The sequence below is a fragment of the Pecten maximus genome, chromosome 13 (genome assembly GCF_902652985.1).
Source record: "Pecten maximus chromosome 13, xPecMax1.1, whole genome shotgun sequence".
In the NCBI taxonomy this organism is placed as follows: domain Eukaryota; kingdom Metazoa; phylum Mollusca; class Bivalvia; order Pectinida; family Pectinidae; genus Pecten; species Pecten maximus.
In genome coordinates, this window is record NC_047027.1 from 18,417,037 (window position 1) to 18,429,503 (window position 12,467).

Consider the following 12,467-nt stretch of genomic DNA (forward strand, 5'->3'; position numbering starts at 1 on the left):
TGTGATGAAATGGGCATTAAAAAAGAAACCTTTTTATATACGTGTCACATGTTTGACTATATAGGCATCAGTCATATTTAACTGATGATCATTAATAAAATACGGTTACAACTGTGGAATTGACAGCAGTCACAGATATACATTCAGTTACTTAATATCAAGTCTAATGTTCAAAGGGGGTCGATATATCAAGTACATTCGTTTGTGTTTACCCGAGTCTGACGTTTGGTGTCTACTTTTGCCCTCTCTTAGATTATTGCACCTTTGCAACACTTTTGACCTTAAATCTTTCCTTTTTCTCTGGGTAGTATACATTATATATCGCCAAGGTAAATCGACTACGACGTATAAGTTGTCAGTACGAATTAACTATATTAAGGATTGGATAGGAAATGGAAGGACGCTGCTTATCGTGCGTTTTGTTACGAAACTACTTATATGATATCAATTGCTTTTACCTGTCAGAGCAATACATGAAATAACTTTAATGATATGAGCCATCGAACGTTTGATATACCGAAGTGTTACACAGTTGTACATATTATCAATATTTAATCAAAAGCTACAACATTGTGATAATTTACATTTTGATACATTGTAATTTAACTAAATAATTGTTCATCTTTCGCCTTCAGCGCCTACATAAACAATCGATGCAATTTTTGGCGACTTTTATTTGACGATGAATAATGTTTGGTTGAATTTCATTCAAATTCAGTAACCGATACCCTTAATTGGTAGTTTTACATTTTGATGTGCTATCATCGATATAAAGAGAAGCGATAAATTCATGAATATTGAAAGTGGATAAAAGCTTGAAAATAATTTTGATAAAGTATATCAGTACATATATTTCGTCCCCTTGTTCGAATAAGATATCGGCGACTTTCACCTGTCAGAGCAATAACACGACCATTTATCATTATATTATACATGTCATCACTTTCAATGCTTGGCGGGTATAATTTCTCAGGGAGATTCGGAATTTTTGAAGGTAACCGTTGAGTGGGACTAAACATTTTGAACTTGATTCGAGTTCGATAACCTAAACTCTAAATGACTGGCTTTCCTAATTGATGGGCTATAATCGATATAAAAAGATAGAATGTCATTCATAAATTCATTAATGTTAAAGGTGGATTAAGTTTGAAAAAGAATCTGATGAGTATATCGTTACATATTTCGTCGCCTTCATCGATTATGATATCGGTTGTTTTTACCTGTCAGAGCAATACATGTAATAACTTTAATGATATGAGTCATCGAACGTTAGATATACCGAAATGTTACACAGTTGTACTTATTATCAATATTTAATCAAAAGCTACAACATTGTGATCATTTACATTTTGATACATTGTAAATTAACTAAATAATTGTTCATCTTTCGCCTTCAGAGCCCACACGAACAATCGATGCATGGTCTGGTGAGTAAGCGTGGGGTGTAATTAAATTTTACTTGACGATGAATAATGTTTTGTTGAATTTCATTCAAATTCAGTAACCGATACTCTAAATTGCTAGTTTTACATTTTGATGTCCTATCATCGATATCAAGAGAAGCGATAAATTCACGAATATTGAAAGTGGATTAAAGCTTGAAAATAATTTTGATAAAGTATATCAGTATATATATTTCGTTGCGTTCATCGAATAAGATATCGGCGACTTTTACCTCTCAGAGCAATAACACAATCATGAATTATCATAGTATACATCTCATGATATCAAAACAGAATTTCTGCAAATTATGCAAATTATATAGTCCAAATGGATTCCATTGTTTACACGATGATATTAAATGTATTCCAAAAATACAATAATTGTCCTACCTTTAGTTTCAGAACAGGCACACGGAAAGATCAAAACGACATTTGGAAATATATGAGGTAACCGTTGAGTGGAACTAAATATTTGAATTTGATTTGAGTTCACTAACCTAAACTCTAAATGACTGCCTTTCCTACTTGATGAGCTATAATCGATATAAAAAGATAGAATGTCATTAATAAATTAATGAATGTTAAAGGTGGATTAAAGTTTGAAAAAGAATCTGATGAGTATATCGTAACATATTTCATCGCCTTCATCGATTATGATATCGGTTGTTTTTACCTGTCAGAGCAATACATGTAATAACTTTAATGATATGAGTCATCGAACGTTTGATATACCAAAATGTTACACAGTTGTACTTATTATAAATATTTAATCAAAAGCTACAACATTGTGATCATTTACGTTTTGATACATTGTAAATTAACTAAATAATTGTTCATCTTTCGCCTTCAGAGCCCACACGAACAATCGATGCATGGTCTGGTGAGTAAGCGTGGGGTGTAATTAAATTTTACTTGACGATGAATAATGTTTTGTTGAATTTCATTCAAATTCAGTAACCGATACTCTAAATTGCTAGTTTTACATTTTGATGTGCTACCATCGATATCAAGAGAAGCGATAAATTCACGAATATTGAAAGTGGATTAAAGCTTGAAAATAATTTTGATAAAGTATATCAGTATATATATTTCGTTGCGTTCATCGAATAAGATATCGGCGACTATCACCTTTCAGAGCAATAACACGACCATTTATCATTATATTATACATGTCATCATGTCAAAATATAATTTCTGCAAATTATATAGTCCAAATGGATTCCATTGTTTACACGATGATATTAAATGTATTACAAAAATACAATAATTGTCCTACCTTTAATTTCAGAACAGGCACATGGAAAGATCAAAACGACATTTGGAAATCTTTGAGGTAACCGTTGAGTGGAACTAAATATTTGAATTTGATTTGAGTTCACTAACCTAAACTCTAAATGACTGGCTTTCCTACTTGATGGGCTATAATCGATATAAAAAGATAGAATGTCATTCATAAATCCATGAATGTTAAAGGTGGATTAAGTTTGAAAAAGAATCTGATGAGTATATCGTTACATATTTCGTCGCCTTCATCGATTATGATATCGGTTGTTTTACCTGTCAGAGCAATACATGTAATAACTTTAATGATATGAGTCATCGAACGTTTGATATACCAAAATGTTACACAGTTGTACTTATTATAAATATTTAATCAAAAGCTACAACATTGTGATCATTTACGTTTTGATACATTGTAAATTAACTAAATAATTGTTCATCTTTCGCCTTCAGAGCCCACACGAACAATCGAAGCATGGTCTGGTGAGTAAGAGTAGAGTGTAATTAAATTTTACTTGACCATGAATAATGTTTTGTTGAATTTCTTTCAAATTCAGTAACCGATACTCTGAATTGCTAGTTTTACATTTTGATGTGCTATCATCGATATCAAGAGAAGCGATAAATTCACGAATATTGAAAGTGGATTAAAGCTTGAAAATAATTTTGATAAAGTATATATATCAGTATATATATTTCGTCGCCTTCTTCGAATAAGATATCGGCGACTATCACCTGTCAGAGTAATAACACGACCATTTATCATTATATTATACATGTCATCACTTACAATGCTTGGCGGGTGTAATTTCTCAGGGAGATTCGGAATTTTTGAAGGTAACCGTTGAGTGGGACTAAACATTTTGAACTTGATTCGAGTTCGATAACCTAAACTCTAAATGACTGGCTTTCCTAATTGATGGGCTGTAATCGATATGAAAAGATAGAATGTTATTCATAAATCCATGAATGTTAAAGGTGGATTAAAGGTTTGAAAAAGGATATGATGAGTATATCATTACATATTTCGTCGCTTTCATCGATTATGATATCGGTTGTTTTTACCTGTCAGAACAATACATGCAATTGTTTATATTATACTATACATGTCTTGATATCAAAACAGATTTTATGCAAATTATATAGTCCAAATTGAGTCCATTGCTTACACGATGATATTAAATTATAAGAAAAATACAATAATTGTCCTACATTCACTTTCAGAACATGTCCACGGAAAGATTACAAGGATATCCGGAAATCTTGAAGGTAACCGTTGAGGGGAACTAAATATTTGAACTTGATTCGAGTTCACTAACCTAAACTCTAAATGACTGGCTTTCCTAATTGATGGGCTGTAATCGATATAAAAAGATAGAATGTCATTCATGGATTCATTAATATTAAAGGTGGATGAAAATTTGAAAAAGAATCTGATGATTATATCATTACATATTTCGTCGCCTTCATCGATTATGATATCGGTTGTTTTACCTGTCAGAGCAATACATGCAATAACTTTAATGATATGAGTCATCGAACGTTTGATATACCGAAATTTTACACAGTTGTACTTATTGTAATTCTTTAATCAAACGCTACAACATTGTGATAATTTACATTTTGATACATTGTAAATCAACTAAATAATTGTTCATCTTTCGCCTTCAGGGCCGACACGAACAACCGATGCTTGATCTGGTGAGTAAGCGTAGAGTGTAATTAAATTTTACTTGACGATGAATAATGTTTTGTTGAATTTCTTTCAAATTCAGTAACCGATACTCTGAATTGCTAGTTTTACATTTTGATGTGCTATCATCGATATCAAGAGAAGCGATAAATTCACGAATATTTTCTCAGGGAGATTCGGAATTTTTGAAGGTAACCGTTGAGTGGGACTAAACATTTTGAACTTGATTCGAGTTCGATAACCTTAACTCTAAATGACTGGCTTTCCTAATTGATGGGCTGTAATCGATATGAAAAGATAGAATGTTATTCATAAATCCATGAATGTTAAAGGTGGATTAAGGTTTGAAAAAGGATATGATGAGTATATCATTACATATTTCGTCGCTTTCATCGATTATGATATCGGTTGTTTTTACCTGTCAGAACAATACATGCAATTGTTTATATTATACTATACATGTCTTGATATCAAAACAGATTTTATGCAAATTATATAGTCCAAATTGAGTCCATTGCTTACACGATGATATTAAATTATAAGAAAAATACAATAATTGTCCTACATTCACTTTCAGAACATGTCCACGGAAAGATTACAAAGGACATCCGGAAATATTGAAGGTAACCGTTGAGTGGAGCTAAATATTTGAACTTTATTCGAGTTCACTCACCTAAACTGCATATGGCTTGTTTTCCTAGAGAAGGTGCTATGATAGATATTACCCCTTCGGGCAGGTGAGCTTTTGCAGTGGTGCGGTGTCCATTGTTCATTCAAGGTCACATGGGTCAAATAGGCTATAATCTTCAACAAACTTCTCCATAACCAAAAGGCCAAGGACTTGATATTGGGCCTGTAGCATGCTTTGGTGAAGGGCTACCAAATTTGTTCAAATAAATGACATTGACCTTCATCATTTAAGGTCATATGGATCAAATAAGCTCATATCTTTGAATGACTTCTTCTCAATAACCAAAAGGCCCAGGGACTTGATGTTAGGCCTGTAATATCCTTGGAAGAAGAGCTACCAATTTATTTAATGAATGACCTTGACTTTCATTCAAGTTTACAATGGTCAAATAGGCTATGATCTTTAAATGACTTCTTCTAAATAACCAAGATACCCAGGGACTTGATGTTAGGCCTGTAGCATCCTGGGAAGGACTACCAAATTTGTTCAAATGAATGTCCTTAACCTTTATTCAAGGTCACAAAGGTAAATAGGCTATAATTTTCGAACGACTTCCCCTCGATAACCAAAAGGCCCAGGGTCTTGATACATGTATGTAGGCCTGTAGCATCCTGGAGTGAGGACTACCATGTTTGTTCAAATAAATGACTTTAACCTTCATTCAAGGTAACAAAGGTCAAGTAGGCTATAGCCTTTAAACAACTTCTCAATAACCATGAGCCCCCCGGGATTTGATATTTGGCTTGTAGCATGCTAGGGTGAAGGGCTACCAAGTTTGTTCAAATAAATTACCTTTACCTTCATTCAAGGTCACAATGGTAAAATAGGCTATACTTTTAAACAACTTCTCAATAACCAAAAGGCCAAGTGACTTGATATTTGGCTTGTAGCATGCTAGGGTGAAGGACTACCAAGTTTGTTCAAAAGAATGACATTGACCTCCATTCAAGGTCACATGGATCAAATTATCTATAACCAAGAGGCCCTTAGACTTGATATTGGGCCTGTGGCATGCTGGGGTTAAAGCCTACCAAGTTTGTTTAAATGAATGACCTTGACCTTCATTCAAGATCACAGGGTAAAATAGGCTTAAATCTTTAAACAATGATTATGCGATATACTGGAATGAAGGACTAGAAAATGTATCGATATAAATAAACCTATCTTACACCGATATCTTGATAAAGTGGTAATCAGTATAGTTTCTGTAGAAATTACCTCAATCAACTTCAAATTTGCTGTAGATCCAAATGAACGATACAGGCCCATTGGACCTCTTGGTGTTTTTTAGAAGCATCAATTTGGTGAAATCAAACAAAAATCATTGTATTGTTCATGTTATTAATGCGTATTTGTCATTTTAGTCGCGTCTTGAAAGATTAAATATACTTTTCACATTTCAGATGCATATCATATATCTTCTATCTTAGAATTGATCAGTTTCTTATTTCATTTAAAAATAGTTCGACATCATGAACAGTGCAACTACAAGAAGGAAAAGGTCAGAATGTGAAATATGGACGTTAACCGAAGGAATTTTATTTTCATTTTTTTTTCTGGCGACTGCCCATAGGACAGTCGAAACAATTCAACAATCCGGACAAACAGTCAAGAAGCTAGTTAGTGGAGAAGTCTACTCAGTGTTCAGCTTCGTTCCGTTTCGGTCAACGTTGATCTTTACTCTCTGTGACTACACAGAAAACATTTTACTGAGTCAACATGGCGGCTGGTGTGTCTGCTTCTGCAGTGGACTCAGCATTACGAAAACTTATATGTTTTAATGTCGGAATGTTGTGTAATCACACATCATCCGATAACGGGAATAACAAGGTAGGATTTCAACTCACAAAGATTGACTGGAACAAGTACCCAACTTCCTGGCCAGAACATATATGCTTTAAAAACCCCAATAAAGCTACTAAAATGAACAAAGTGACAACTTCAGAAAAATGGGCGATGCTTTTCGCATCTTTGTCATGTCTTCTGAGAAAAGATATCGACAAACTCTTAGGGAAATATGATTATTTCACTTTGTGTGTCGAACTTATGGCATTAGAAAATAGTAAAGTAGACATTATGCATACTTGTAATGTTCTTCGCGCACTCATGAAACAGGACCTTAACGTGTTAAAAACACCCTGGGCGAAGGAAACGTATTCCAATGGACTGCACATGATTGGATTATCATTGGTGGAATCGGCTGATAAGAATCACTCCAATTTCCTTACATTATATGACGACCTGGAAAAGGTATACATATTCTGTAAATAAATGTTATTTATTTTATGTTTCCTGCGTTCGTCTTCATGTATAATTCCATTATATGCGAGTTTTTTTTTTTAATTAATGTTGGTTTGTGCTTACGTTGTAATTTAATTTTGATATTTTGATTAATTTTGGGAGATTATTTCAAAAAATAAAAAGATTTGCTGTGGAAAGTGAGATCATATGATGAATTAATAATAATAGATATTAACAGGCATTGATATTGTCTCGATAAATCTTACAAATTTCATGTTTTTTAAATTTGTTTTTAATATCCTGTTTTAAGCGGCGTCTGTTCATAATTTTACGGTCACCTTGTTTATTTTTTCAGGAATGCGAGAATGGGCAACTTCCAGACTTTTTAAGACATTTGAAAACGTTTTCTTCTATGAAGTCATTAGATGCGGTAGGTAGTTATAAACATTTTAGGCAAAGAATATATAGAGAATTAATTAATAAAGTATGGTAACAACCAGTTTTCCTCTGCATGTAGGGCGGAAGCTTTCGTTTGTTTGCTCAGTTTTTTCGGCCCATCGACAGCCATGGTCATTTAGGGTCAAACAAAATATTGTGGATGTAGATGTATATTTTCTTTCTAAAAAAATCCCTTTTCTAATGTCTCCCTTGACAACTTTTGACCTTTAGTTGAACGTTCTCCCCTGTGAGGAAGGCATTGGGTTCTGTCCCCTGGCCGAGACATAAGAGTCATGAAAAATGGTCGTTGCTACTCTTGCTTAGCGCTTAGCAAATTAGAAGTGGGACGACTGGTTCACCCGTTGTCAGTAAAATGTGACCGGGTGAGTTGTCCTGCTGGATGTCTTCAGTAGTATGCCTCAGTGAGGTAGCACTGTAAATCGGTAAACGTTTCGGCCTATCATAAGGAGAGTTCATGTAAACATACCGCAGCCTCTCAAAACACTTGCACATTATTGATAGGACATTAAACAAACAAACCAAACCAATCTATGTGCCAATTGTAATATATATATAATACTGGTATGTATATCGACGATAAACATAAACTTTGTCAAAAATTAAAACATTTTTTGCATCTGGGTATTTCATCTACGACGTATTGTTAAAATATGTTGTTCTTCTTCCTGGTGATTATAAGGGGCCGCGGTGGCCGAGTGGTTAAGGTGTCCCGACACTTTATCACTAGCCCTCCACCTCTGGGTTGCGAGTTCGAAACCTACGTGGGGCAATTGCCAGGTACCGACCGTAGCCCGGTGGTTTTTCTCTGGGTACTCCGACTTTCCTCCACCTCCAAAACCTGGCACATCCTTAAATGACCTTGACTGTTAATAGGACGTTAAACAAAAACAAACCAAACCTATAGCTAGTGATTATACAAGCAAGTCATGTATATACTACTGTATACATATGTAACATGAAGGTACAGCTTACTATCTTAATCATATATTCTCTTGTAGAGTGAGATACGTAATTCGCATACTTTCGGTATGTATTTAAGTATTTTAATTTCGTTTCCAACCTCAAAAGATTGTGTAGCCGAATATGCGCATGCGTATCATTGCACATGTGGCCTGTTAACTTTTATTATTTCTCATTGAATTATCATATTATTTAAACTTTATTAGAGAAAGCAAGCCAATGAATTGCGAGGCGCCGACAGCGTCGAGACATGATATTCTAGTATAAGAATGGTACATGCAATTCTGATTAAGGTTATGTTTTTATAGGAATCCGCTCTAGCAGTTGCGAAGGAGTGCTTAGAACAAGAAGCTAAAGCGACAGCAAATGCCACTTCAAATCAAGGTCAACAAAACAGTCGTAAGGTGAGTTAAATGTACCTTTACTTCTATCACCTTTATATCATATTTGTGAAACTAATGGGAAGTCAACAATGTGTTGTTATTTTTCGGGCTCGTAAAATGTTTCACACGGCAACCATGACGCCAATTTTGTAAGATGGTTGCACAATCATGGTTTTCCTGAGCAATGACTGTTTCAGTCAGAAATCTAAGATGGCCGCCATCAACACATTTTGACCTTTTTTAAAGTGCCACCAGTGGGATTAAACTTTCTTGACATGATCTTGAGATGGCCATAGCCAAGTTTGTTATTTTTCAGCTAGGTCTGATATCCAAGACGGCTTCTTTGGCCACCATTTTGAAAAACTACTTCTCAAATTCCTACAATTGATTTGAAATCAAACTCGCCTGATATGATTTTCAGATTGTTCTTATATTTTTCGGGTTGCCTAGTAATCAAAGATGTCCGTCAAGTAAACAACAATAGTACTAAGTTTTTAAGCTAGGTGACTGCTAATGTCCATGGGTCACTTGTTATTCCTTTAAATCTAGGAGCAACTGACATTAATGTTCTATTAGTCTTGATCTAGATATTATTTTATAAATACATTGTAAGCTGTTCTATTAGCTTTCAAGGTGTATAATAATTGAGCAAGCTTCAGTTTTAAAAGTAGTTTCCGATTTTTCGATTTTGTGTTACTGAGTTTTTAAACGACTCGGTTTGTTCACAGAGGCCGACTTCATCTTCAAAAGCTCCAAAAAAGACGAAAAGAACGAAAGTGACGTGTCAAAAATTAAATGTGCCATCAATACCGACTTCAAAGTGCCCAATTCCACAAAAGAACGCGCCATTTACATCAACTACCCAGTGTCCAATTCAACAAAAGAACGCGCCATTTACATCAACTTTACAGTGTCCAATTCCACAACCTATTGCGTCACTTACATCAACTTCACAGTGTCCAATTCCACAAACGAACGTGCCATTTACAAGCATGTCACCAATATCAAGTAGAGCGTGTCCAACCTCACACACGTCCACGTCATTGACAACATCTACAACGTGTTCATTGCTACAAACGAACGTATCATGGACGACATCAACCAAAACGAATGGGGCAAAAATACCGTTATTTGGGACAAGCGACCCTTTGCTTTCCAGGTCGGGTGCACATCAGTCGATTCTACCAACGATTACATCTGATATATCTTTACATGAGCAGGCTCAAAAAACATTCACCGATGGGTCCATGTTGGACCAGGATTCCTCTTGGAGACCTAGCCAGGGGTACTGTGATACAGTCGATAATCTATTTCCATTACCTGATCCTTTCTAACTAAATTTAGGCAGACTGATTGTGTTCCTACCTTGTTATCCCCTATTAGAAAAAAAAGGGAGAGTGACTCTTAATCCCTATGTGTAAATGACTTCCAAGAAGCTTTTACGATGGATTTATCCTCAAAAGGATGTTTTTGCGTAATTTGGACTACTGGCTAGCAATTACGACAAAGATCACTATTATTCCTGTAATTCAGGATTGTTTTCACTTACTTGTGTATATTTAGTGTATTATTAACCATATTGATGCTTTGTTTTTCCTAATCAAAATATATATTGATACTAAAATTATAAAAACAAAAAACAAAAACAAAAACAAAACAAAACAAAAAAATTAAAAAAAAATAATAATTAAAAAAAAAATATAAAAAAAAAAAAAAAAAACACAAAAGAGAAAAAAGTACTTTAGAAAGATTTTATAAACAAAAATACGATTACAAAGTAATATATTATCTTATCAATTTATATAAATGTGTGTAATTCCTCATACCCATATTTATGAATTTTGTGCTATGTATGACCATTATTTTTAGAATGTATTGTTCAAATGTTGCTTATGTCTGAAAATCACTTAAATAATCTGTCCATATAGAAAAAATGTAGAAAGTCAATTAACGTAGAAAATCTGTCCATGTAAAAAATCGTTTGAAAATGTAGAAAGTCAATGACTATTGAAAAATTTAAGTAGAATCTACCAAAGAATACACAATTAGCAGTTTGGGAAAAATTATTTTACTTAAACCTAAACAAAAGTGTACATTTCGGATGTTTGTAGATTTGAATGAGAATAGTATGTTCATATCACTAATTCATTAAAACTCTTTTTTAAAATGACAATTGAATTTAAAATAATTTGTAACAAAGGCTGATTTATATTGATGAAGTTCTAGTACAAAACGAAAACTAAGATACACTTTTTACGAGGGGACATCACGGTCAGTCACGTAGATATTTACGAAATAATGACAATGTCATCTTTAAAGGAAATGATTCTTCAAAAATACTTAATACAGTTTATATTGTAGCTTTTGGCATTCAAAGAAGAGCAATGCCATTAATAAAAAATAATTGACTGTTTAATTATCTCTCCAGAACCAGCAGGCCAATAATCTTCGAAATTAAGGAAACGCGATGTTTAGATGCCTTCAATATCAGCTGCATTTAAAATGAACACTTTACCTTATTTGCATCAGCCAGTCCGTCCGTCAGTCCGTGCGTCCGTCTGTCCGCTCGTCAGTCCCTCCGTTCGTCAGTATACCTGATTTGTCTCTGTCTATGCGTAAAACCTTGTTTGGTTTAGCTCATGGACTTGTTTTCTTTTCTCCTTTTAACATGAATTAAAGCCCGGTTGAAAGTATCAATATGAAGTCGTTTGGATACGTATTAAGTAATTCCTCAGTGATTAATTTCCTTTTCAATACTCATTGCCAAAATCAAATTTGGTTGTGGCCACTGAAATGATTTGTTTACTGCTTTATAACATAAATTATATTCCGTTTCGATAAAAACAATTATCTGATTATGCTTTCATTTATTTTTCAGCTTTTTGGAACAAAAAAAGCAAAACCAAAATAACAAAAACAAAAAACTTTTCTGGAAAATACCATGGCATCGTATTGAGGATTGTTTTCTTTTTCTAGCCTTTTCAGGTAGTAGTGTACAGTAAAAGTGCACAAATTCTGAAAATTAAAGCAAATATTTTTGATATGTAAACATAGCTAGTTAACCCTACATATTACCTATAATAAAGTATATAAATTGGTAGTTCATACAACATTTGCAATTTTGAAACAGCTGGAAAGGAAAAGTATTTTTACTTTTTTTTCAGACCCGTGAAACCATGGTCATCACTTCAAAAAACCTTGAAATTGTGTTTTGCTACCAAAAATGACACAATCCCTACACATTTTGTTTCAGAAACTTATTTGTAATTAAATATCTCAATCATAAAGACCGAATTAATCATGCTTTGGCATATGTT

General features: G+C 33.8%; 1 protein-coding gene and 1 long non-coding RNA gene across 3 annotated transcripts; both read left to right on the forward strand.

Annotated features, from left to right (window-relative positions):
- Positions 1-3,942: 3,942 nt before the first annotated feature.
- Positions 3,943-5,092, forward strand: LOC117340328. Its single transcript, XR_004535436.1, has 3 exons — positions 3,943-3,992; positions 4,395-4,424; positions 4,994-5,092. It is a non-coding gene; the product is annotated as an uncharacterized LOC117340328 (long non-coding RNA).
- A 1,620-nt stretch (positions 5,093-6,712) lies between these two features.
- Positions 6,713-10,802, forward strand: LOC117340329 (flocculation protein FLO11-like). Of its 2 annotated transcripts, none has more exons than XM_033902094.1 (4): positions 6,713-7,357; positions 7,704-7,778; positions 9,076-9,171; positions 9,879-10,802. In XM_033902094.1, the coding sequence occupies exons 1-4, from the start codon at positions 6,827-6,829 to the stop codon at positions 10,482-10,484; spliced, it is 1,308 nt and encodes a 435-aa protein (XP_033757985.1). In that variant the 5' UTR covers positions 6,713-6,826; the 3' UTR covers positions 10,485-10,802. The 2 variants fall into 2 exon arrangements, with proteins under 2 accessions (XP_033757985.1, XP_033757986.1); XM_033902095.1 differs by having other exon boundaries at positions 6,713-6,937.
- Positions 10,803-12,467: the final 1,665 nt, after the last annotated feature.